Raw genomic sequence first — 27,706 nt, forward strand, 5'->3', positions numbered from 1 at the left:
ATAAAACACACCTACCAAGTGTTCCAGCTTAAAACAATGAGGTACCAATGTAAGAAATGAGAGATTCAATAGCAGTAATCTAGTATATCAACACATGCATCATACCCCAAAAACCACTGGGAAAAGAATGAATCACATAATAAATGATAGAGGTAAAACTACGTATTTGTAAAAGAGGGAAAACTCAGGTTGGAGTTTACTCTCCAAAATAATTCTGGATGAATAAAAGAGTAAAAATAAAAACCAACAAAATACGAAGGTAAAAAGTTTAACCTACTTTCAGGGCAAGAAAGACTTTTTATGTAAAAAATAAAAGTGTAAGGGAAATTATTGAAATAATTATATAAAAAATTTAATTCAGTACCCCAGATTTTTTTGACTGAAAGCAAAGTAAATGATAATCTGGGAAAAATTTATAAATCCTTTTTTAAAAGAATTAAAATACAGAAATGTATAGAGAAGTGCTACAGCTCTATTCAAAAATCACCAGTTTATGACTGAGGCACAGAAATTGATCTTTCAGAAGACAAATGACAGTAAACTTTGGGGAAAATATTTATCTTCATTAGAAAGAAACACAAATTAGTGACGTAATCTGCTTCACTCATCACATTTGCAGACTTTAAATAAGAGTCAGTGTGTTTGAGAGATTGGCAAACCAAGAACTCTTGTCTTGTGGTCAAGTATCAACTGTTGGAAATCTTCTGTGAAACAATTTGGAAATTTGTGTTAAGGCTTAATTTAGTTTTCACCTCTCAGAAGAAAATCAGAAATGCCCACAAACATTCGTGTTTCAGAATTTTCATTTAAATGTTATGTATAAAAGTGAAAACTCAGAAACAATGCTGATATCTAATCTACGGAAGTGGTTAAATTGTGAGGCATCAGTAAAACAAAATGACATAAAATCCTTGGAAAACATTTTTTCAAAAATTATTGGGAAAAAAAAATTATTGGGGAATTCCCTGGCAGGCAGTCCAGTGGTTAGGACTCGCTGCCAGGGACCTAGGTTTGATCCCTGGTCGGGGAACTAGGACCCCACAGACCACGTGGCACGGCCAAAAAAAAAAAATTATTACTTATGGGAGAAAAATAGCTCATGTTTTAAAAAAGGATTAAAAATTATATGATCCATACACCCCCATTTGTATATAAAAGGATGAAGTACTATATGTATTGAAAATAACTGAAAGGAAACATACCAAGAGTTAATTATTTTTTTCTAGCAGATTTAGGTGATAATTTTTCTTCTTTATATTTTTCTATATTCCCGGGCAATATTGTGAACATGAATTGCTTTTATAATCATTAAAAACAATAAATGTTATTTTTAAAAGAATCACATTCGATGTCCAAGTTATCCCTAAATCTGAGTTAATGCCATCTGAATGAAGAACATTTTAATACTAAAGTTCTAATAGTATAATGTTACACACTCAGTGGGAATTCAGTATATTGATAAGTATCATTTGTAGCAATATGCTAAATATAGGCTTTAAAAAAGGCAATTATTTCCCTGAGATAGATAAATAATTGTTACAAAACAAGTTTGGTTTCAGCCTGAAACAGCCTGGAAGTGGGATTCAATAAGATGCTCACACACTGCGCGACTGACAGGCTTCCTTCTGTATGTCATCCCGGTTTGGGTTTTATTTGGGGCAGCTTGTGTTGCCAGTGGCTTTGTACAACCCTGATGGGCTTGCGGGTGCTCTGGTATTGAGCTTTCCTCTAGAGAAATGGGGATGAGATGCATTCAGGTGCTTATGGCATTTTTTTGAGGTATGTATGTGGTGTTTTGTCGTGCGTGTGTGCTGTTCAGGTGTGTGCGTGTGTTTTCCTATGAAATATTCCTTTTGAAGTTCCGAGCTTAGGCAGAGAGGCGTGAGTTTGGCGAGTATGACTTTCGAATGCATAAAATAGCAGCTTTAATCTCACCTTCTGATTGACACCAAACAAAAAGCAGACTAGCTCTTTGTTCTCCAAAACACAGCGGAATGTGTCCGTGTGTGTCTGTGTTGGATGTGCACGCGTGCACGTGTGTGTATGTGTGTGCGTCTGTGGGTGTGGTTTGCTCAAAGGAAGAAAAAGATTTGAAAAGTCCAACTGCAGACTAATGCATTTGGCATCCTTCAAAATCTGTCTCGCAAGGAGCAATTCTGCTGGCAGGCCTATGCCACACACCCTGTGGGAATGTGACAGCGGTCTCCGTGGGAGGACTGCGGCTGTGGAGACGTGCTTTCATCGCCCAGGTGTGCTGGCCCAGGCTGCAAAGACCTCTGCCAACCAGGCTGAGAGCTTCCGATATGATGTCACACCAGCCTTGCAGCAGTAACAAAAATCAAAAATGATCGATGGGCCAGGGGTCTATAAACTGACTGCATCAGATTAGATGATTATATAGAGACAAGGTACCTGAAGGAAGAATAGGAAAGTTTTACTTCCCAGTAATTTTTTCTTGATTTTTTTTTTTTTTTTTGGAGCTGGTTCAGGCTTTTCATCTTTTGTCAATTTCCCTACTATATGTGGCTGCAGACAGGCACTGTGGCTTTTATTGCCAGCTGCCCCTAGAGACTCATGAGAGTTCAGAGTAGAAAAAATGTTCTTCAGAGATACTGGAGTCACATGGAACCTCTGTGGCTGGTTGAACATTTGATCAGCTGAAAATAAAAGGCAGCTAACTTTGTATGGCATGATTGTGCGTGGACCACGTGAGGCTGATACTTGCTTCCACACTCACTCCCTCCTTTCCATCCTGTCCACCTCTATTAGTTTCTCCTTCCACGGCACACCCCTTGTGCCATGCCTCTCTCCATTCTGGTTCTTTGATCATCTAATCATTTGTTTATTTATTCTAGGGTTCAGAGAACATTTGTCGAGCACCTACTATCTATCAGGCATCTTAGTAGGCACTAGAGAAATGGAAATTATCATCATGGTCCCTAGTCTCAAGGACCCAATGAAAAGTAATTTACTAGTCAGTTGCTGCAATAAGGTTGCATGCAGATGATTCCTCATTACAGTGGTTTGCAACAATACACGTTTCTTCTTGCACTATGAGCCTGCAGGTCAGCTGTAGCTTGGCAGTTGTTGGTTGGGTGGCTCTTTTTCAGGATGTTCTTCAGCTATGCTTGGCTCCAGACTGTGAGTTGGGTTCAGATCTTCTCCATGTATGTTTGTTCTCAGGCTGAGATGGAAGGGGCAGCAGATTCCCAGGGACATGCTTTTCTCATGGCAGGCCGCAGAGCGTCAGCACGCAAACTACACCACACGAGTATGTTTAATATAATGCTGGCTAACGTTTCAATAGCTGAGGCAAGTCACATGGTCAAGCCTAATGTCAGTGGAGTGGGGAAATATATTTTACCCTCTCTAGTGCACTACAAGGTCACATGATAGAGGGAGGGCATGGCATGACATTAAAGTAATAGTATAAGAGAAGTATATTCAAGGTGTAGAGGAAGTATATATAGAGAGAAATGTGTCAGAGGAGGGGCACATCAGTCTGGGTTCAACCAGAGAAGCAGAGCCAGTAGGATGGATAGATAGAAGATAGGTAGATAGATAGATAGACAGATAGGTGGATGATGGGTGGGTGGATGGGTGGAAGGAAGGAAAGCAGGAAAAGGAAAGTAAAGAAAAAGAAAGATGAGTAGACTGATAAGTACATAGATGATACCTAGATGGTAGCTAGATACATAGGTACATAGCTGTTACAGGGATTTGACTTTGTGTAGTTGTGGCAGTAGGTTAAGCATTTTCTGTAAGGCTTTTCTGCATCTGATGCTGGAACTTGACGTCCACAGGACAAGCAGTAAGAAGGGAAAATGCGTGTAAAGTTGGAGCAACCAAGGGCAGGCTAGAACCCACAAACACTACACACTACATTTTTGTATTCAAGGATGGACTGAAACACGTCAGTTCTTGTTGCCGCTGCCTTGGGGACCTTGGTGACAGAGGTAAACACATACACCTGGCCCAGAGGTCAGGGATGCTCAGGAGCATTGGGAAGGCAGAGCAGCTGCTTCTCACCAAGGAGGCGAGTCAGGACATCAGCACCCATGTGTGCAAGCTGCACGACTGCTGCTTCCCTTCCAGCCTTCATGTCTCCCAAGACTCTTCCTCGTAGCTCACTCCAGCCAGAAACATTTTATTTAAAAAAGAAAGAAGTAGGGACTTCCCCGGTGGCACAGTGGTTAAGAATCCGCCTGCCAATGCAGGGGACATGGGTTCGAGCCCTGGTCGGGGAAGATCCCACATGCCATGGAGCAACTAAGCCCTTGCGCCACAACTACTGAGCCTTCACTGTGGAGTCGAAGAGCCACAACTACTGAGCCCACGTGCTGCAACAAAGAGAAGCCCCCACTTGCCTGCAACTAGAGAAAGCCCGTGCACAGCAATGAAGACCCAACACAACCAATAGATAGATAGATAGATAGATAGATAGATAGATAGATAGATAGATTTAAAGGGAAAAAAAGAAGTGAATTCCGGGAAATGTAGGTCAGCCTAGCCGAGTCGACACATTACAGAGCCATCACAAGGGAAATCTAATTCCACTGCTGGACAGAGTGAATTAGCAAATGCTTTCATGGTAGGCGACGTTTGAACTGAATCTTTAAGGATGAGCAGGAGTTACCCAGGAAAGAGGAACGGCAATTGAGGCAGACACAAAGCACGAGAGAGCTAAGACTCTGGTATATGGAAGATTCTGGTGTGGAAGCCAAAACCACCAGGAACATACCCACAGTCCACACTGGGTTTATTGAACTTGCAACAGCAAAGGAGAATGCACACCAAGGGTGTGATGGAGCATCTCAGGAAAAGGAGGTCGGAAGGGTTTTTTTTATAAAAATAGGGCTTATGCACATACTGAGGAGGTGTTAAGGTAATGGAAGCCAGTTCTGGACTGGGTGTTTTCCGGAATTATTGGGTATTGTTATGGACTGAATTCCCCTCACCACCCCCCCCCCCACACACACACACACATTCATGGATTGAAGTCCTAACCCCCAGTCTCTCAAAATGTGACTGCATTTGGAGAGGAGGCCTTTAAGCAGGTAATGAAGGTTAATGAGGTCATAAGCGTTGCATCCAATAGCACTGGTGTCTTTAGAAGAAGAAGAGACACCAGGGATGCACAAAGGAAAGGCCACGTGAGGACAGTGAGAAGGTGGCCGTCCACAAGCCAAGAGAAGAGACCTCAGGAGAAACCAAACCTGCTCACACTTTGATCTTGGACACCCAGCCCCCAGAACTGTGAGAAAATTGATTTCTGTTGTTTACGCCCACTGGTCTGTAGTATTTTCTTATGGCAGCCCAAGCCGACTGATACAGGCATCTTGGCATCTCATCCAGAGAGTAGGGAGATTAAAGCAGAGCTCAGTCGTCACTGGTACATAAGCAGTTGGAAGATGCCCCGACTTCCAAATGGGGATCTTTTGTTATTTTTGTACTTACAGTGTCTTTGTTTTTCTCTTGTTCCACCATGATCTCAAAGTCTGATTATTTTTATATTCTGTCTTAAGAGTTGTTTATGTTTAGTTGGAAACATCATGGCATACCTGTCAGCTACCAGCTGCTGGAGTTGTTTTTCACTTTCTCATTGGCATATTTGAAAAAGCATGCTCATTTCTTGTTCCAGAAATTACATTGAATCTTCATTTCTTATGATGCGGAATACAGATTCCTTTGCTTCACTGACAAGATTCACAGGCTGGCCTGCTCCTTCCTTGTTTCTTTTATTTCCCCACATTTGTCAGTGTGCTCATCTAGTCAGACTCTCATCACTGTCTCCTACACAAATTCTTCTCACACTGGTTCACTCTGCTAGGGGCATCCTCACCCTTTGTCTCCACATCCTCCCCAAAAGCAAGCGGATTCTTCAAGATGCCCTCAAGTCTTATTCCTCTGTGAAAGACTCTCAGGTCACTCCAGCCAACTCCTACCTCTCCTTCCTTGGAACTCTTATGGCTCGTGAAACATCACAGCAGTAGACGTGATACTGTTCTTTGTTTTGTATAAGTAAGTACTGTCTTTCTAACATGATTATACATTCCCTGAGGACAAGGGCCATGACTGGTACCTCTTTTGAATTCAGTGTTAGATAGCTAACATACATGTTAGTCCCTCAAAAACAAAAAGTGTGATTGGTTTATTTCATCACAATGTTGGGTTTTTTAAAAAATTGGGACCATATTATGACATCTGTGTGTTTCCTTTGCTATTGAGATGATGTCCTCGCCTTATTCATGGATTTAGCCAGCCAGCCAACAGGTATTTTTTTTTTTTTTTTTGAGTCTCTATTTTTGTGCTCAGCATTTGATAAAGCTAAGTCCGGAAGGATATGCAGAAACAAACCTGGTGAGGGGGTGGGGATAACTAGGAGAGTTTTGCACGTGTAGGAAACAGCATGAACAATGGAGCAGAGGCAAGAGAAATCATATATATGAGGACTAGAAAGAAGTTCACGGTGCAAAGAGTATTGTGTGTCCGCTGACAAAAACCCGTGAGATGAGGCTGGAGATGTGGGTGGGCCTTGTGAACTGTACTGTGTGGCTTGGACTTCATCACAGGGGCAGGGGGAAAGCTCTGATGGGTTCTAAGCTGGGGGCAACTAAGGAGCATATGTTGGTATTAGAGACTCAACTCTGCTAAATTGTAGAGCGTGGATCAGAGATTCCTTAAGAACTGGGAGAGCCAAAATTAGGAACGCGTAGATGGTGCTAAGTAGGTGGGTTTTAGAGAAAGCCTTGTTCAGTTGACTCACTATCTCCCTGGCAGCTTTTACTCACAAGACTTTTCATTCCTGTATATTTATATTCATCTAGTCATGCTTTGGTTATGGAATTAAAAACGGACACAAGGTTTAGTTGAAACTGGGTTTAACTGCATTGGATCTATTCACTCTGTGAATATTCAGGGAGCACTCTAGGTCCTCTCCTCTAAGTGTGGACCCAAAAGTTTAAACTTCACTCCAAAGTTTGAAACCATTGACCCCAGAATATGCTCTCCAAGTCTAGAGTTCACAGTTCCTTATAACTTTTGGAATCCTAATCCGGCCAAGTGCACAGCCATGTTCAAAAATGACTTTTGCTGTTGCCTTTTTGAACTATTGGATCCAGCCAGCCTGTGGAAGTTTGTTCTGCATGGTTGCTTTCCTGCTCTGAAAGCTGGATGCAGCCCCATGCCCCCTCTGCTCCCTTCCTGGTTTTTTAGTTGTGCCTTCAAGGAGGCGGTGACAAACATCAGGGCACTTTTCACTGCCATCTCAAAGTCAGGGCAAGTAGCTGAATGTTCGGCTAGAGTCAGGCTGGAGCAAGCAGGACTTGATCCAGAACCTCTTGGATCTTTCCCTCCCCATCGCACCCCTGCCTCCATTTCCAGCAAGTATGCAGGTGTGGAAGCAACCTGCTTCCTTAATTTCAAACCAGGGTGCCTTTTAGAGTTACTGCCCCAGTTCCCAACTGATTCCTAAAACTTTATGAATGTTCCTGCCTCTGATTTGCACTGCCCTGCTTTTTCATTTAACATCTAAACAAATAATTCATGATACAAGGAAACTGAAAACCCCATATGCATATGTTTTCTCTCTCCAGCTGGGTTTGAGCTCCTTGGTGATGGGTTTAGTCCTCTTCCTTTCACTGGAGCATCTTTATTTGCCTCCTCCTCAAATTTTGGTTTGCCTGGGGTTCTGGGCTTAGTCAGAAGCCTTCAATACTCCTCCTGGCCAGTTTCATCCACTGCAGTGGTTCTAACTGCCTCCTCTGCTGGGAAGACCTGCCTGTAGGCATTTCCAGCTCAAATTATACCCAGTGGAATCAGTTATCTTCCCCATTTACCTTGTTTTGTTTTTTTGGGGGGGTTTCCATTCACTTAGCAGTGTCATCATTTGCCAAATTGTCTGGGTTAGAATTATCTTTAACTCAGCTGTTTTCTGCATTCCACCCATTCGCGTGTCCCTATAGGGATTCTACCGCTAAAATATCTTTTTACTCCTTCTTCTCTCTAGATACTTACTGCCTGGACCATGTAGGACAGTGAAAAGAGCTGGGCCTCCCCCCATCTCTGCTAGTGTCCCTGCACTTGTTGGCTTGGGCCTCTCTCGACCTCTCAGGCTCCAGTGTCCTCATTTGCGTGATGTGGTTAATAGTGGCAATTTACTGAATTGCTCTGGTAATTGAGAGATTTCATCTTATATGGAGGATCTCAAGCCCAACCAATAGGCAGTGGTCCATGAATAGAAGACCCATCTCACAGGGCACATGGCCTCTTAGCTGTACAGCGGCTCCCCCGCTGACTGCCTGACTCCACACTTTTCTCTGTTTTTTGGGGTCACGCTTCACATTGAAACCAGAGCCATCTTTCAAGAGCCAGAGCCATTTAAAATCTTTCGTGGCTTCCGATGGCCAGGTTTGAGTCGGGATGCTGTGTCCTTCCTCCCTTGGCTTGGGGCCACTCTCTGCCGCATCCTCATTACCCCTTTGGCCTCTGTGAACTTTCCTTTAACAATCACAACCTAGTCATGCTCTTAGTGTGTTTCCAGTACCCACTATAACAACATTTAATCGCCGTAACAGGAATAGAGAGGTCAGTGTCGCATTTTGTGTCAATCTATGCAACATAAAACAAAATCGAATTAATACACTTTTGAAAGTAGGGAGATGTCTCATTAGGAACTGTCTTGAGAATGTGTGTGTGGCCTTTAATAGCATTTACTGTTTTGTTTTTAATAGCAAGCGGAGGAGGAAACTTAATAAGGGGATCACGTGCTGTAAATCCCTGGGGATTTCAGTGAGCTGAGAGGCAAGTAAGGCAGGACTACACTGGGCAAAGGGGATGACTTACCAACATATAGAAAGAGTTAAATATGGGAAATTTGACTGAAAATGAATGAAGCAGAAATTAGACTGACTCCTGATGCTTACTCCCTGCCCATGAAGACACTTGGTTTTACCAAGACATCCTGCAGACCACCCTCCAGCTCCCACTGCTCTTAATTTTGAAAGTCTTGTCTACTCATTTCATCCTCAATGCCTGGTCCTAGCTGCCTGCACTTTGTCAGCTCTCAAACTTCAGCACATGACGGAAAGTAATAAAGGAAATGTGTCACTTATCACTTTATTTTCTATGCACACATATAAATGCTGCCTGAAAGTTTAAAAAAAATTAAAACACCAAGCTGATCATTCCATCTCAACAAATGTATCACTTTCTTAAAGTCAGAAACACAGACTTCTGCATCTTTCTGTCCCTCTCAGGATCTAGCCCAGTGACTGCTCACAGTTGAATGTGGTGCGCATTTCACAAGTCATGTCATGTAGCTGTAAGCCACTGAGATTGGGTCACTCAATAAGAATGCTTAACAAAAAAATTCAGCCGTAGAACAAACGTTTACTAAGTATCTACCATATGCCACACATTGGCTTAAAGTGGTGATAAAAATGGAGTGAGTTCTTGCTTTAATGCATCTTGGGTTCAGTTGGAGGAAACAGATAATAAACAAGTAAATAAGCAGATTAATTTCATTTCAGAGAGTGATAAAGAAACGTAACATTTAAAGCACCTGCATATTCTTTGGGAGCTGTTGTGGTCGTTTCAAAACCGTCTTTCCCAGACCATCTGGGTTTCTGTTTCGTCTCTGTCATAGAATCACGTGAATCCCCATCTTGGACTCACCTTCCTGTCAGGAAGGCTACCTGCTTCACCTCAGTCTTCATTACGCTTGTGCTGTTCACTCCTCGGATCAGAACCGCTAAGAAAGACAAATCCTCAAGTGCAAACTCTGCATGGCCATCAAAGACTCACGGATAACAGCCAAGTTACAGAATCTCTGGGACATGGCAGCCCGAGCAGACAGAAAGGTGGTTGTATGCGAGTGTGTCTGTCTTTAAAAATAGCAATAATAAATGTGGCCCATTTTCCATGCAAGTGTTAATGCCTAACATACATGTATTCACCTGTAACCTTCTCAAGATTTCCCATTTACCCGAGGGTGGCTCTTGCCAAAACATTAGGCCAGAAATGACCACTCAGTTGTGTACATGTCATTTATGAAGCCATATGAGTTCACAGGCCAAAGTTAGTTATTTTATCAACGAAGCTACTCACGTTAGTCCTGTTTTCATGGGCGATCCCTGACTTTCTTCTCTTTGTCTGCAACAGAACTTTCAAACCTACCTCTGCAGAAATAGATCTCCAAACCCGCTTCATGGTATCTGTTTTCATAGCCCCTCTTGTCTATAGAAGGCAAGTTATTATTACTCTTTGTAATAATAATGTCTCTTAAATTTATGGAGGACCTGTTTTCAAGTGGCTTCTTGGAGCTGTACTTTCTGGCTTATTATTTACACCTACCATTGATAAATATGACACTTGATCATTTTAAGGGGCTTTACAATTATCTTTACAATTATTTTTGCCAATGACTCAACCCCACGCCCCACTTCTAGCAAAACATCTCCATTTTGCAAACGAGTTAGTCATCCCACAGCTTGGAGAAGGAATGTCCGCGTGGAGTGTAGGGCCCTTGGGTTGGTTACAGGGATAGCTGCCTCCCACTTCTAAAGCATGACTTGGAGGTACTTTTTGAGCCCTAAAGTGAGAGGAACTCCGGTTACATAGATCCTCAGATTACCATCAAATCCTTTCTTTGCTAAGGCTGCTGAGGTTTTACTTGAAACCAACCATCAGTTTTATGTTTCGGGTAGTGATTTGTGATACTTATATCCTTGGGACTTTGGAGGTCTTTCCCCTCACGTCAGGCAGGAGCATGGGACTAGAAGCACATGGTTGTTCCATGTTCCATTTGTTCTGGCTCCTGTGTGCAGATTTCACTGCTTTGCCTCATTCTGCCTGTGGAGACCCTCCTCCAAGGCTGACAGAGCTGATCGGGGGAACTTTGTATCTTCCGCTTGACATCAGCCCTGGAGGGAAATCCACCTCCTCACACTCGGACTTTCCACTTTACTGAGCACCTCCTGCATGTCGTGGGTGGAGTTTGCTGCAAACCCATTTCTTGTAGACCTTGGTCATCGCTTCACATTCACTTCACAGACTCAGTGTGTGCTTTCCATCTTTCACAGCAATGTGCTCTGTTTCTTAGTTAAACCTGGCGACTCTTGGTACCTGCTGTGAGCTGAATGTTTGTGACCCCCACAACCAAGTTCGTATCTTGAAGCCTAGTGACCAATGAAGTGGTATTAGGTGGCGGGGTCTCTGGATTAGGTCGTGAGGGTGGGGCCTTCATGCATGGGATTCTGTTCTTATAAAAGAGACCCCCAGAGATCCCTCGTCCCTTCCGCCACGTGAGGACACAGCAAGGAGGTGCCAGCTCTGAACCAGGATGAGGGCCCTCACCAGAACTTGACAGGGCCGATGCCCTGATCCAGGACTTCCCAGCCTGCAGAACCGTGAGAAACAAATAGTTGTTGCCTATAAGGCCCCCAAGTCTGTGGTATTTTGCTTTAGCAGCCTGAATGGACTAATTAAGGCAGTATCTGAAACTAGCAACTTACTAGATTTAACATCCTCAGTGCCTCCAGGTTTCAAGATGGTTCTTTTACTATGGGAATCAGAGAGGCAGACTAGATATTTTAAGCGTCCCATCCATTTTATCAAAGGATTCTGTACCACCAGGCCCTAATCTCTAACATACTTCATATTGTACACGTCCACTGAAATGGCATTTTCCACTGCTTTTGCAGTGTACACATTCAAAGGCAAAGACAAGGCATAGAAGGCAGAAAAAATTTGGAGCAGTTATGGTTGCATTTGGAAATTTAGCTTTTTATCCCAGAAATGATCTACAACATAAAGAAACGCACATATAATATACCTTTAAAATTCTTTTCAGGAAGCTCAAATCTAGGAAGGTCCTGCAATCTGGCTGATTCTCAGCTCACCCCCATACTTCCATACCTCCAGTTTTCACCTCACCAAATTTGCATTATTAGCTCAACGTTGAATTTCTACAGTTAAAAACAATCTTTTTGGAGATAGAGGGCATTGAAATAAACTAAGTTTTCCTTGCTGTTCTTTGCTAATTACCGCTGTAATCCTTATCCTCTTAAAAACTTTCCCCGACAAGACAAACTTAATAATAATCAAGGTTATTAAAAATTAATTCCTATTGTAGATGACCTCAAAAAAATGGGTCTCCAAAAGTGTTTAATCTGCCCAGTGTCAACTCAAACTGTATTTGAAATGAAGTCTTGAAAGGAATTGATAAATACTAGCAGCCCAGACATTACCTGTGAATCAGTTTTTTATTCATTTACTATCTATCCCCTAAGGTTATTAGTATCATGCTAGAAAAGTGTACAATAAACACTGCTTAAAAGCCATGCCTTCCCGGGTGTGTCTGTCACCCCTGAGCAGAGTGGGGCTGCTGGGTCTCCCTGCAGTGCAGTGGAAAGAACACAGGCCCAGGGTTGGCAGACTGAGTTCTCAAGCTCTGTCATTATCCACCTTCTGTGGGCAAGTTGCTCATTGTTTCTGCACTTGAACTTTTAAAGCTGATCAGGTAACAGTACCAGCTGTGCCCACCCCACAGCATTGTGGGGATTCATCAGCAAAATGTGAAAAGGTCTTGAAACACAACGGCAGGGAGGGACTTCTCAGTGCCGTGAGCTGTGCCAGTAGAATGCCTGAATTAGAGTTAGAAGTGTCTCCCCTGCCCATGTTTGTTAAGGAAACTACATAAAGGAATACTGAAAATCAGAGTCTCCTCCCCTAAGTCCCAAAAGTTAAAAACAAATGTATTCCTTTATTTAACAAATATGTATTCAGGATCAGCTAAAGGAAGGTTATTCTGTTGGGTGGATTAAGAATACAAAGACTGATCCAGTGTGGATTTGGAGTCAGAGAATTCCTATACAGTATGACACACCTGCGTTATATTCACTCATCTTTCCATCCCCACGTTGAGCACAGGCAACTGGTGGACGTAAGACCCCTGATCTGTCATCCTGCTGGTGTTTGGACAAGTACTAAACTCTTACCTCAATATCTTTCCCATTATTTACGTCCCTAGACTCAAACGAAAGTGGAAGGAATATAGAATATTTAATGGTCTGATTCTGTCCCAGTCCTTACTGCTGGGGACCCATTATTCCTTTCGTTTGGGGCTGCAGGGCCCCAAGTACTGCAGCCCTGGGTCCCAGCACCAAGGATCTATTTGTAGATTAGCAAATGCGTTAGTGCTACGTGTTAGTACTCGCCTCGTAGTTTAGCCCCGTTGGAAATTGGATGGAAGTTTCAAAAAAGGGCTTCATGTCAGAACAGCATATTTTTACTTTTCTCTGGTGGACAACACCATGGCCTGTGTGAGGCCACTCATTCCACTTTTCGTTAATATTTGCACCGACGGAAACACCCAGTTTCATTACATGTGCTTCCAGGGCTTGAAAATAAATGAGCATTTGTCACCTCCATTTAACTGCTGGGCAGAGAGAGCTCCAGAGAGGTGAGGTGACTCCTGCCTCAGCACAAGTCACTAGGGAAGTGGCTCAAATTCTTTTTCTCTCTGTGGGGTCTTGGGATCCCACATGCCATGCAGCCAAAAAAAAAAAAAAAAAAAAAGCCGTAAACGGATACATTAAAAAAAAAAAAACATAAAAGGACACCTTCGCTTGTATACAGTATCTTTCCCTGGCAAGGTCATTCATTTTTATATATTCACTCTCTAACTTCCAGATGCTGTCGTGAAGCAAGGCAATGTAAAAACGTGCTTGTTTTAAGGACAGAGCTCTAGCTTCATTATTTGACCCAGTCAAGTTATTCTGGGGTCTTCTTGCCATCTAGAAATGGGAATAAGGACTGCTTTCAGTCACCGTTGCTTGTGGTCATAAACTAAGGGCGGTTCCTGTGCAGTAACCCTGAAAGCACCTTCCTCACCATCCAGAACATCTCCATTTTCTTAGCTGTGGGCCAAGACGAAGCTCAGAGGTCAGAGATCTAGCAAGATATTGGGGTATATTCCACATCTCCAAATGGGAGGGTCATGGGGCACGCCATTATTTTCCCCACCCCACTATTACTCCCACAAATATCTTAACTCCAGATTATTGCTGAGATGCACGGTTGTGCCAGTGAGGACAGGTGAAGCATTTTGAACCTGGGAGTGAGGAGACCAGTATCCAGTGATCCGGATCTGTTTCGGGCTGTGTTCTGCCTTGTTCCCATCCAAGCTGAGAGCATTCTTGGCTTCCCGTCAGCACACACCCCCTGGAGCGATGCCTTAATTTGCAGTTTTGGACAACTGACTATTCCATCCATAGCATCTCGTCTTTTCTGTGTGGGTTTAACTTGATGTTTTACTTGGCTTATCTGCATGGAATTCTTCTAATTCCAATAACCAGAAGTACAGTGTAGATTTCTTTGGCTAACTATATATGCCAAGTCCAGTGTGGATAATGAAGTAGGGAAGCGGATTTTTTTCTTAATTTTTAAAAGGGCATCTAATTGGTCTTTTGAGGCTGCTGCTCCAGTGTCTGTTAGGATTGCAGCATGACCAAACAATCTTCACGTTGCCTACCTCCTTTAGACGTGCTTCAGGTGAACTATGCCCTGACCTCCAAGAACTCTGGTGCTCAGAGTTAAAATCTTTCCAAGTCCCTCAATCTCTATCCTCTGCATCCTCAACCCAGGGTGGGGCTAAGGGTCTTGACCTTGTCACTCTTCCTGAGGACAAGGGGAGAAGAAGAGATGAATTCAACTGTGAATTCAGTGTCCCAGAAAAGAGAAGCAAAAATCCTTTTTAGCACCCTGACCCACCCACATCTTCTGTGAGTCATCTGCGATGCTTGCTGACAGTGGATGGCAAAGAGAAAACGTGAACTTGGTTTTGCTATGAAATGTATAGGACAAAGAGGTAAATGAGTTACTTATTTTTCTTTCCAGTTTCTTAAGATGGTAATTCGGAGAACTCACACCAGCCAGGCTCGAGCGAATGCAAGCAAGACCCCTATAGGCAGCACAGTGTATTAATGTAAAAATATGCTTAGACAACATAACTTGTCAGAGAGGATTATTTCTACTTAGTGGATCTGCAGGAGCCCCTTTGCTCTACCATTCAGAATTTGACTAGAGAAGAGAGTGGGGAAAGAGGAAGAGGGAGAGAGGGAGAGGGAGGGAGAGAGAGGGGGAGCGCACATTAGTGAACAGCTACTGTGGCATTGATGTTGGAGCGCACTTCTGAACTGGCTTTTGTTGAGACTATCAGTGTATCTGTGCAGAAAGCATGCGCTGTCCCAAATCCGCTGTTACTATGAGAAATGAAGAGCTGCTTTTAAGGTATGTTGCTGGGTTCTTTGTTTTAATGTATGCCTTGCTAGTTTCCAGAGCTGGCTGAGACAGTCATCATGCTCTGAATCAAGTAGCTTCCTTATCTTAGAAGGAAGAAAAAAAAAAAAAAAAAAAGGAATCTAGAGAGAGAGAGAGGAGAGAGGGAAACGAAATCGAGACCCAGAGATGGGGAGAAAGAGCAGGCGAGAGAAAGGAAAAGGACTCCTGTGGACGAGTTATATTTGCAGGAGTTGCCTTTTGCAAGCTTATCATGTATTTGCTCGCTGCTATTTGTGCGTGGCCAGTGGATAATTTTAAAGGCTCTGAATCTGGCTCTGGGTTTGTCTTTTCCTTTGCAATGTCTAAGCCTCTTTCATTATTATGCACTCTGCATGGAATACTCAGCGAGCAAGGAGCTAAGGAGACTCCATATTAGACTTGCGTTCCAGATACCGCTCTAATCTGGACTTAGCCTACCTAAATAGTCCTTCTGTGTTACCAGGTTTGGATCACTTTATCCTGTTTGCCAAAATGTGTACCTGTTTAAAGACCTCTATTCATGCATGGCGTCCTGGGTCCCTCTGTATTGAAAGCAAATATTTGTTTCCTGCATCTGTGTTAGGGTCCTACCGCTTACCAAGAATGAGCCACCTTTTGGGAAGCAGAGAAAGAATTATGATAGAATTGGCATCCTGCTTTGAAAAATGTAGTCTTTTGTTTATTTGCTAGCAGACATTGTAGCACTGAATACATCTATGGGTCTGACAATGGGACCCATTGAACAATGGAGCTGTCAAACTAGCTTAATGCATGTCTGGGGCTTTTTTTTTTTTCCTCTCTTTCTCAACACCCTTTTTATCAGCTTTAATCTTGTTTGTATAGACTATACAGATTGAAGAGCTTTTAGGACTGCTTGTTTGTGGTTTTGTGCTTTTAAAAAATTTAATATCTGCCATTCATAGGGCTTTTTGTATTTTGCAGCTATGTTGGTTTGATTAAGTTAGAGATTTATTGCTTACCTCTCTGTTAACTACAGAAAGAAACTCATTGATTGAGACTGCTTGTAGTACTGTTATCATTCTGGCAAATACCTTGTTATCAGACATGCCTCTACAGTATTTAATGCTTGTGGATTTAAAATTTGCCTATTTGGTGGACTTACGGAACATAGCATGAAAGAGAAGTTAAGAGGTATATTTCTAATGTTTAAGTGAATTATAATTTTTAGTGCCTGCCTCCTCTTTTGGCATCCAGGTAGATAAACAGTTTAGAAATTCAAGGACAAGTAAGAACTTTTGCCCTTCTAATTTTGGTCACAAACTATCCTTATCATCTAGCCTGTTAAACTGTGAAGTTAAAGGTCTCTACGGAATATATTGATTTTTGATCTATGATAATGTGCTCATAAAATGCATTTCTATGCAAGGCAAACATTTCTCACATCTTCAAAAATCTTTCCTTTTATAAGCATTGGTTTTTCAGGTGAAAACAGTGAGACTTCACAAAGAGAAAATGGAAAAATCTGTTTCAGACTTCTCCAATAGTAAAAACATTTTTATGCTCACATTAGATATAAAAGAACTGATCCTAGAATTTTAAATGGTAATCAATCTACATGAAAATCATGTCACTGAGGTTCGTTTCCATAAAGAATATATCTTTTCTAACATTTTTGGGTATTGCTTTAATTAGCTGTTTATGCCAGAGCCGTATATTGAAAAATATTAGTAAATTTATAGAGATTAAGGACCTAATTTTTAAAAACAGAACAGAAATCATTTTAAAGAGCAAATTTTACAAAATAGATAAATTCAGTTACAAATATTTCTTGTTGGATTATTTTGTGTTGAAATCAGTGATGTTCACAGTAAACAAGGAACAAGATGTATTCCTTATAAAAACAGTTATGAAACATTAACTATTTTTTAGAGTTTGGACATGCATTTCAATTTTTTAAACTTAAGTTGAAATGTTATATTTAATTCAGAATTATGAAAATTAATGTTGCAAGCTCAAAAAATTGCCTTCTGGAACAAAGATTTTCTGTTGACAATATTTTCAGAACCTGGCTGGACCCAAAACATATCTGTAGGATAATAATATTTTTAAAGTTATCCATTGTGAGTAAAGTGGATTTTATGATTATGTTCTCTTACTTCCAAAGGGATCTGAACTGCTCATTCCATTGGGTATGCCAGTAATTGCTTTTAGGATGAGCTCATAAAAGGTAATTGGTGACGCTTTATATCTGAAACTGTCCCACTGTTACCAGCACACCTAGATTCTGCTTTCAGGGGAAATTTTTATTCCAAAACAAAGGTCACAAAGCAATTTTTTTGTGGTTTGGGGGAAAAAGCAGTGTCCTGTGTTCCCCAGCTGCCTGTCAGAAGCACACTGAAATAAAGAAATATCTTGGAAACCTCCATGTTAAATTTTTGACTAAATTATAATCATTTACTGCGATCTAGTCACTTTAATTCCTGGGTGATCATATTAGGTCCAAGAACAAGGGAAGTCCCTTCCCACTTGTGCTTTGACCCATCAGCAGCTTTCAGAATTCCGAGACCCCCATTCCAGTGTCTGACGCGCAGCTCTCTTTTGCTTTAGCCTGATGGGGAAGTAGGAGATGGCCGGAAGTTGGCAAACTTGTCTACATCTATTTCCACAACAGTAACAACATATGTAATCTGTATCCTGCTATCATCAGCTTCTATGTGGGATGATTCCCTTCCAAGGTGACCTAAACAAATGTCAAAGTGAAGTTTAATTCTAAACCCAGACTTGCAGAAAAGGAATAGCAAAAGAGTCAAACTGGGAAAATGGCTTCTTTCAATAGAGTCGCGGTTGCACCCCGCGTCCCTTCACACTGGAGCCTCGGAAATACATCGCTGTGTTCAGCAGACCACAGGCAGAGATCTGTAACCTCGACATATTAATAGTCCTTTATTTGTGAAAATGAATCCTCAGTTTTTCTTTTTCAAAATATGAGTGTGTACAGTTGCGAAATATCCCTTTGGGGCTGAAAAACAAAGAAAGGCATTTGATTAATATTCATATCTAGAACTTTAGAGCAAGTGCAGATTGTGCTGGGACACCTAGGAAGTCATTCGAAGAGTGAATCAATACTAATTATTGTAATCAGGGCAGTTAATTAGGTGAAAATGTGGCTGATGGAAAGTTCATTGCTTGCAGCCCTGGAAACACCTAGGTTGATGAAAAGAAGATAAAATACAAAAGCAAGAGTGTTATGTGGGAATGATCACTCTGTATTTAAGGGGTCAGAATCTGTCGATGAAAAACATACCTTCATTTGGTATAATCGTGGCAGTGAGGAAACTAGAAATATCCAACTTAGTTTCTGGTGTAGAGATTTCAGTAAAAGTCATTAACAGAATGCATTTAAGAAGCATCTCCTGTGGCTCCGCAGCAATTCTGTGCCCTTCTTCCAGTGGTGACAGGTGTATCCCACTCAGGTGCAGTAGCATCTTAGATCACCTTCATTAGCCTTCCTTGAATTTCTTTCTACATTTTGGTAATTCCTGGGGGATTTGTTGGGGGGAGGGGGGAGTGTTCTCCTTTCATCAAACTATTGATTGCTTTCTCTTGGTTATTATTGGCTTTGGGAATTTTTCTGAACTCACAGTGACTTTTATTCTGTAGGAAAAAAGAGGCAATGGTTTTTGGAGAGGATTAAGATCCATGACATTTCACTTAACTGACATGGGGAAGAGGGTGTCAGAGGAAGGAAAGCGTATGTGAGGTTTCAGTGTTGTAGCCCATTAAGAATTGAAATGAAGTGTCCTAGAGCTGAAGCACATTGCTGATCCCGTGGTTACCCATCTCCAGAGGTTGGACTGAGATGGAAGCTAGGTGTGCATGTAAGTGTGTGTGTGTGTGTGTGTTTGAACCTGCACTCAACTCAGAAATGTGCTGGTTACCCCTGATTTGGGACGAGCTACCCTTTGTTCCCAGACGCGGCCTTCTGCTTCGTGCGGTGTCATTAGGGGCTGTTCTGTGCAGGTGTGTTTATCTGATCCATAGCTTTCTTCTGACTGTGACAGATCCCAGCACATTTTCTTGTATGTCAAGACTGTCACAGTTAACGGGGGATGGCGTCTGTGGGGGGAGGCTGACAGCCGCCCAAAGTGACATGTTTTAGCAGGGCAGCTCAGCGGCTCCCTCGCCCCCTTCCACGTTGACCCACCCCTGATTGGCTGCCTAGGGTTGTGATGAATCACTGCAGTTCAGGAACTAGCAGGACGTGCCAGCATGCCCTCAGAGGAAAACACAACTCAGAATTTTCCTGCATAATCATTCAGTGTAACAAACTTGTTGTCATGGACAAGAAGAGCATGAGGTTTAAAGTTGTAAGGCTGATACACCTTCAATATCCGTGGCTTTTTTGAATTCCTGGGTTGAGAAAGGTTGCAGCTGCAATTGGTAAAAACTCTGTGTTGAAAGTTACGGATGGCATCGCTGGCTTCCAACTGATGTGTGAACTGGAGCGAAGGGGCACCATGGCACCTGATGCAGGAATGAATCAGATGCTTGTCATTGTTCCTGTAAAGCTGCCCATCTCAGGGATACAGGGGCTGCAGGTCCTCCTGTGGTGTTGTCGTCTTCATCATGCCTTGCTTTTTTAATATCTTGGTCAGGGACCCCAGCTGTCTTTTGGGTTCTGTGAGATGGCTTCTCCATTCATTCAGAGATGATTCAGGAGGCATCTCTGTGAATGAAAACGCACTGAGTTGGTGATGGGTGGCATGAGTTCCTGGTGGAGGCAGTTAGGGTTCATTTTAACTTTTGCTTTGGAAACTGACTTGATCAAAAGGGATGGAGCCCTCATCTGAAGCCCCGGGATGCTCAGTGCCTGCCCTGTATAAACTGTATCCTTCCTCTCCCCTCTCAGTTAGGCTGATGGCCTTAGAAGTATCAGTGAAAATTTAATGCTGCAAGAACAATAGGATTAGGACCGGCTTTCTCTTTTCCTTTCCATCTGCCAGTTCCAGATTTAAACAAAGTTCAGGGGGTGGGAGTGTCAGGATTGAAGTAAGGAATAAATCCAAAATTTATTGACAGTCTACTCTCTACCTGGCAATAGGTGATCTCTTCATCTTGTATAATTTAATCCTCACAGATATCCAAGTGTTAGTGGTAATTATGTTGTTCCCATTTCAAAGATGAAAAAACTGAGACCAAGAGAGGGAAAGTAATAGGCCCCTAGACACGCAGCTCACGGCAGAAGGGATTCTAAGTCAGGACTCAGGCAAACTCCTTCCCTGGCCAACTTGAAAGTATAGCTGTTGGATATTTGACACCTGAAAGTCATATTTTCCTCTGGTGCCACATTTCCACGGTGCACTTTGATTTGTATGTGGCTTCTAGTTTTTTACCGAGCCAGCTGTACAGTAAGAAAGGGAAAAAACCACAGTCGTTTTTTCTTCCGAGTTCTTACTGCTCCCCTGCGTTTCCTCACTGGTTCCGCTCATAGCTCCTAAGGTCTTTGAATTTCTTTCTCAGGCTTTAATCTGTATAATGGGAACACATGTTGGAAGGGATAACAGAAGTGTGAAGCATAATGAAATTGAAATGTGACTTTTAATTTGCATAAGGGGCCAAAATGTATCATACTATAATCAGAACCAACGAGGCAACAGCTAGACTATGTGACATAGTCTCAGCCATGAAGAAGCTCATGACAGTCATGAGACAGAGAGGGAACAGTGGGTAAGAAGGTATCAAGTGGTGCATAATGCAGGGGAGGGGGCCCTGAAGGATGGAGGAGGGAACAGGAAAGGGAACTTGTCCTTAGAACACCCTGGAGTCGTCTTTGTTATTAAAACAAAGCCAAACAAAATCCTGAACTTCATCACTTTTCTTCCTCAGACCCCAAAGTCATTCACATCTCTCCTCCTCTCTCACTTTGCCGTATTCCAATGAAATAGTGCAAATGTAGCTATTAGCCTCCACCAGAGAGTATTGAGAGACTAAGTGATTGGGTAACATAAAGGTTTACACCCAGCCATAGAGATAAGACAAGATAACACATTTACACTTAGCTCGGGTAGATCGCCACACCACTTTTCCATGAAGATTTTGGGTAGTTCTTTTAAGAGAAAGAAAAAAAAATATTTTTTTCCCCTAATGGACTTCATGGGAATGAGCATCAAAAGCAAATTTAAAGTCATTTGGGATTTTCAAAAACCTCTACCATAAGCTAAAATTAGTTAGAGATTTGGACCATATTATAAAGGAAAAAAAATTTTCCTGTGCTCAAAACCTGAATGTGTTTTCAACCTACATGTTACTTTAATAGCTTGGTTATATAATTGCTGTAGTAATAATTAGGTTAACACATTGCACCTCTCATCTGAGGATCATGGTAGACTTTGATTTTTCAGCCATCCATCCCTACGAGGAAATGATGGCCACGCATGTGCAAAGGTCTGGATGATGAGTCAGAAAGTTAAATGACGTGTTCCCAGTGTCAATCCATTCTTTGACAGCATCACGTGTAGAATCCAGCAGGTTTGGTTCTTAAATTTTATCATCTTTTTCACTCCTCTTGCCAATAGTATTTGTCTTAAAGAGTCCGATCTGCATGCACTGTATCAGGTGACTTCTGATGCTTGGAAGGAAAAGCTCTTTGATGGGAATTCATCATCACTGTCGGTAAAGCAGATTCATGTGTTTTGTTTTACATGCAATCCCAGCATTTGGTCTCTTTAATGCTTCCTCTCCTTCAAGGTGTATTTGTTCAGAAAAAGGAGAGACACTGAAGCCAGTGGGGCTCTCATGCCTCCTGAGAGTCCCTCTCAAGTCCAGCTTTTGATTCTCGCCAAGATCAGCCTCAGACAACTACCCCCTCTCACTGAGGCTTAAAACTTCCTTTCCCTTTCTTTTTCTTCCGCCCCCACCTGTTGCTGCTTTCTCTCTGGACCTAATGTTATGCCTGCTGCTATAGCCACCCAGCTGTCGCTGCTCAGCTGTTGTGTTTTATCAAAGAGTAGTTTCTCTTTTTGAAATTTACAGCACGTGACAGTAAGATGAGACCTTCTGGCCAATTGGGGAGAACATTTTGTGGGGGTGGGGGGTGTTTGAGGGCAGATTGCCAGGGAACTCAAAACCCCATTCTGATAGGTATTCATTTTATTCCCGCCGCCAGGCTGGCACCAGATAAAGTACCTGATACAGTTTGAAAAATCTCAGCATCTTCAAGAGGCCGCTGGGACGTTCCTTCAGAGGTTGTTTTCTCTGAGTGCCTTCGTGTACACATCACCAGGCTGGCCTTTTTCTCCTCCGCGCACTTTCTCCAGTCTTCTCCTTCCCAGTTTTCATATCCTGTTTTCTCACTTCATGGGATGTGGTCTTCCATCCTCCCCCTCCACCCTGTGATGATGTCTGGAAAGGAATCACCCCAGAGACAGCTGTTCCTAGTCGAGAAAGCCTTGGTAGAGGCAAACTTGATTTCCCTGACAGATGAGCCACGAAGACTCTTCACTTTTGTGGTCACCTGCCTCCTCAGACCCGCAGCTGTGGAGGAAAGTGTCTGGCATTGTCTGGCTTCCGTTTGAGGAAGAGGGAGAAAGAAAGAGAAAGCTGAGGGGGGAGGGAAATAAGACAACAGCAGGGGTAATGGAGAAAGGAGGAAAAGGCAAAGGCAAGTCCGAGAGGGAAGTGATGAGCTGGTTGGGCTCTGGGTCTGACAGGTCCACAGTGTTAGCATTTCATCCCCTTGGAATGGAAGCTTCTGGAAACCCTAGAGGGGCATCTCATTTCCGAGCGCGAAGGTACGTATACAAAGAACTCCTCTTCCGTTGGAGGGTCTCTTCGGAAGGGAGAGAGATTCACCATTATGTCTTTTGGCTCTATTGAAAACAGATTTAGAAAAACACAAGATTGCAAAAAGCCAGTAGCAGCTGTTCTCGAGGGAGAGCGACGGCTTAAAATTCTTGTAAAAATGTAAAATAAGAGTTTAATAACGATTCCATCTTTCTTGGCATATGATTTTACTGAAGTCGTCTTAGGAATGTGATAAAATCACCATTCCAGAAGCTTTCAAAATGGGGGGGGGGGGGGGATGGTAAGGTCATTTTAAACTTAGGATTGGTGATACATGTATTTTTTTTTAAGGGATACATTTATGGAGCTAAGAGAATATATATTTATAATGCATCACGAAAGGATCTATATGGGGATTTTTTATTTGTTTATTTTTGCAAGTTGCTGATGAAACTGGAATAAGCCAAGAACAAACACATGGCCCCCAAATCAGATACTTTCCCAGCTACTTAAAATTCATGTGGGTTTCAAATTTATTGGCTGGAAGACCCCCAATGATGTGAACTGCCCCCCCCCCCCCCGGGCCATCTTTCTTGCTGCAAGTGGCTCTCAGTACATTGGGCTTTAAAAAAAAACAAAAGAAAAAGCTATGTTAATAAAATTTGAATTTGAAAATGCGACGGGGAAAGATGTTTTGAATTCTTGTTTGTAATAAAGAGCCAGAAGTGAGAGGAGAAAAACCCTTTTGGGAAGGTGACTGTTTGAGGAGATGGAGCAGTATTGGTACATCTGTAGTTGCATGGCTGACCGTCTACTGCTTTTAAAGAGATTGCAACCCGTGATGTTATGCATAGGAATAATTAAAAAATGGAAATTTGTCATAAGCTATACAGGGTTGTCCGCAGGAGAAGGAAATTAACTGTTGGGTTATAAACATCCATCACTATCAGGCCCCAGCCTCTAAGTTACGGTATAAACTTTGTGCAAAAATGTGGAAAGATCTATAGGCAGGGAGCTCTATCCTGGTTCACTGATGGAGGCTGTGGGACAGGAAAAGGATACTTTCCGTTCCAGCAGTGTGTACTCCATTTACAAACGCATTTATTAGCACTCTGTCTCTATTGAGAGATTTGGTTGGACTTTTTTGGTTTCTTGGTTTTTTTTTTTTTTTTTTTTTTTTTTTAGTGCCAGTGATAATTCAGTGCTCAAACAATGACTATTGGAGAAAACGCAGTTTGAGATGAGGCATGGGGGGTGGGGGGGTTGCTGAAACAGCACAGTGCACCCGATTGCCTTGGAAGGCCTCATATAAAATGAGGTCATTCAGAAACTTTCCCTTGAAGGGCTTCCAATTCTTGAATTGCCTTTTGTTTGGGAAATGAATAGCAAGTTGATTAAAAAAAATAGATAATTAGGGAACGTAGGGGGATGGGCTTAGGGAAGAGCTTAAGGTTTTTCTACAGTGAAGCTAAAAGGGTGAGGAAACAGCATTGTTCCCAGCAGCCCGGTCCCCAGGGATATCAGTACACAGAGGTGTCACCCACCAGGTCAGGTCCAGGAGGGGGGCTCCCTCATGGCCTCACCCCCTTTCACTGCTGTTGGTAAGATCCTTGGCTATAAAATAGCTTCACTGAACCTGCGTGTTTAGCAGCAGCCCAGCCGAGCTCTCTGCGAAATAATTCCAGCTGCCAAAACATGATACCTGACGGTTCGTTAAGGCGTGAAAATTAAAAAGGGGGCCCCGTGGAGTTGTTTTAGACTTTTTTTTTTTCCTTCTGCCAGAGCAGTAAAATGAGAAATTGAAGTTTTTCATCAGGTGGTATTTGGTTGGGTGTTTTTGTTTTGGTTTTGTTTTTAAGCTCAAGGGCTTTTGAAATTTGTATTTTTTTAAAACGGCGATTGTGTAGGTGCTGTGATCATGGAAACAAAACCTTACATAGGGTGTGTGTGTGTGGATTTTGTTTCTCTTTGGCACCTATATTAAGTGCCTATGCAATCGCTATTATTTATGTATTTGGCAGCCAAACTATTTTAGCTCAGCTACATGCAGAAGCTTTCCTTGGTTCCCGTCGTCACTGTATTTCATGTAAGAGCGAGTTTTCTTCTTTATCTGACCCCGGTTTTGCTTCTAACTTTAACCGGCAAAAGCAAATGTGCTTTGAAAACTCTGGGACACACTGTAGTTGTTAAATAAGGCAGTAACCTATGCACTCGTAATTCTTTCTCTATGACCTACTTACATACTTCCTCACCCTCCTTATAGTATGATTAAAAGCTGCTTTGAATCCACTATTGCCTCAAGGGATTTGAGCCTAGAATTTAACAAACTGCTGAGAAGGCTTAAGTCAGTAAGAGGCCTTCCCTACAGGATCTCCCAACTAATTCACATGCAATTAAAGAGAAAATAAATATTTCAGAAGTGTACGTGTTAATGAAGCTTTTTCTACCTTATAGAATGTAGATGTACATGGAGCTTCATTCCATAGCAGATTTGGAAAAAAATATTTTCCTTTTTGATTAATGCAGTTGTGTTTTGCTTCTGTCCTGGAGGCCAGTTCTGTTCGTTTGAGTTATGTAAATAATATCTAGAAAATCAGGAACTGTCAAGGTTTGTCTCATTTATCTGGCTAATTACTTTATTAAGGTTACTGAAAGACCAACAAAATTGTTATAATTTCAAAAGCAGCCTGCAGTAGCTACCGTAGGGAAAAAATGTAGCTTAGTATTATTAGGAAAAGTTGGGGCATTTGGGGTATAAGAATCATTTTACTGCATCTGTTTTTCAGTTCTTTATGAACCTAGGCCTGGTTCCTCAGAAAGGCAATATTTTAAACTGAAGGTTAGTCCTAGCTTACATCTGTCTTGGAATTAGAATGATCTTGGTCAAAAGCCAGATATATTGTTCAGCTGAAGAAGGAGATCGAGGCAAGGAAGTAGGTATGGATTTAATTGAAAACACCAGGCCTGTTATTCCAAATTGCTCAATGCAGCAAGCCTGGATTTACAATTGATAGGTGGGTTTAATATTGGTATGTAAATATCCATTTTCCTTCATAACCTCTAAAGATGATCAATTCTCATTATAACACAAGAAGTTGGTGAGAAAAGATAAAAAAAATTTTTTTCTCCATATTATGGTGTCTGATACATTTAACCCCACGTGATACAATTAACTCCACCTGACTTAGTTTAACCCTCTGGCTACCGTGACTGCACCCCCAGGTGTGATATGTCATTTCAAAATAAAATTTAAAGTGATGATTACGAAAAGAGGCAAACTGTAAGACTTCTGATATGCAATTTATGAGGTTGCTTTAGAATGTGAAATAGGCCACAAGGAAGTTTTACAGACTTGCAACATTGTGAAAATTTAAGTTTCATCTAAACAACCAAGCAACAAAACGATGAGAACGCCGAATTAGAATATCACCATATAAATACTTATCTCTTAAGAATTTTCACAGATCACTTGGGAAAATTAAACTCCTTTCTTGTCTTCGTGAGAGTTCTGCCCTATTTCTCAATTCCTATTAGTAAATGAGTCATAGATCTTAAATGAGTATTTAAGCTTCATGGCCATTATGCACCTAACACTCTTTCATAAGCCACCCTGTTGGTTTTTAATCATTGTATTAAATACCTGGAAGTGACCAATTCGGGATGTATTGTTTTAAAAGAAAACGTGATCTATCACTTTCTTATTTTCAGTCCCGTATACTTCATGTTTTCCAGAAGATACAAAAGGAAATATAATCGTGCCGAGATGGATGCATCTTTCTCCCGAAAGCACTGAAAAGTCCCCAAATGTCACGTTGGGCCGTTTACCTGATATTTACTTTGGCTCAGCCACGAATGCTATTTCAGTTAATATTGTGAATTGATACACTGGCAAGCACAGCCCACTGAGGAGCATTTAAACAAACCCCTCATGATTCGTCTCCCGTGGCCTCCTTCTGTCGGGGAGTTTGGGTGCGCTCGTGGAGCGTACCGGGCTTGGGCAGTACGGTGGCACTCAACCCACGACAAGCGGTGACTCGGGCCTCGTGCCAGGCGCCTGGCAACAGGGGACCCGGCCGCCAGCGCGGGGGACGAGGGTGCCTGCCTGGACGCCGGGGACCTTAGGCCGGGCGGCGAGGTGTCCAGGGGGCGGTCCCTCCGCCGCCTCCTCCCCCCGGGGGCCGGGCGCGCGGGCCCGCAGGGGTTAAGCGGCGGCGCGGCGGGCGCGGAGCTCCGCCCCCGCTCGCCGCACCTGGCGCTCGGCGGCCCGCGGCCCCGGCGCTGGGTGTCGGCGGGGATTGGCGGAGAGCGGCGGGCAGAGAATGTGACAAGTGCCGGCTCGGGCGGCCGCCGCGGGGAGGCCGCGCGCACCTGTCCCTGCCCGTCCGCGCCGCTCGGCCGCGCGCACCGCCGCCCCCCGCGCCCGAGCGCAGAGCGCGCGCCGCGAACATGACTTCTGCCTTCAAGCTGGATTTCCTCCCGGACATGATGGTCGAGGGCCGCCTGCTCGTTCCCGACAGAATGTGAGTGCGGCCGCCCGGGTCGCGGGCCCGGAGCCCGGCCGAGGGAGACGGCGGGCGGCGGCACTCCTGCGCCCCGGGGACGCGGGGGGCGGCTCCATTTCGGCCGCGCCCTGGGGTTCGGA

The 27,706-nt window shown here is 42.9% G+C and overlaps 1 protein-coding gene across 7 annotated transcripts in view; it reads left to right on the top strand.

Annotated features, from left to right (window-relative positions):
- Positions 1-27,706, top strand: part of CELF2 (CUGBP Elav-like family member 2) — a 508,100-nt gene that overhangs the window by 179,715 nt on the left and 300,679 nt on the right. For 3 of the 7 annotated variants that reach the window (XM_057731025.1, XM_057731029.1, XM_057731030.1), the window contains exon 1: positions 27,309-27,584. The exons of the other annotated variants lie outside the window; for them this stretch is intronic. In XM_057731025.1, the coding sequence (XP_057587008.1) occupies positions 27,511-27,584 (74 nt within the window). In that variant the 5' untranslated portion in view covers positions 27,309-27,510. Of the gene's footprint in view, positions 1-27,308; positions 27,585-27,706 lie in introns of those variants that run through there. 7 annotated transcript variants of the gene reach the window in all.

The sequence above is a fragment of the Hippopotamus amphibius genome, chromosome 4, assembly GCF_030028045.1.
Source record: "Hippopotamus amphibius kiboko isolate mHipAmp2 chromosome 4, mHipAmp2.hap2, whole genome shotgun sequence".
NCBI classification, from domain to species: domain Eukaryota; kingdom Metazoa; phylum Chordata; class Mammalia; order Artiodactyla; family Hippopotamidae; genus Hippopotamus; species Hippopotamus amphibius.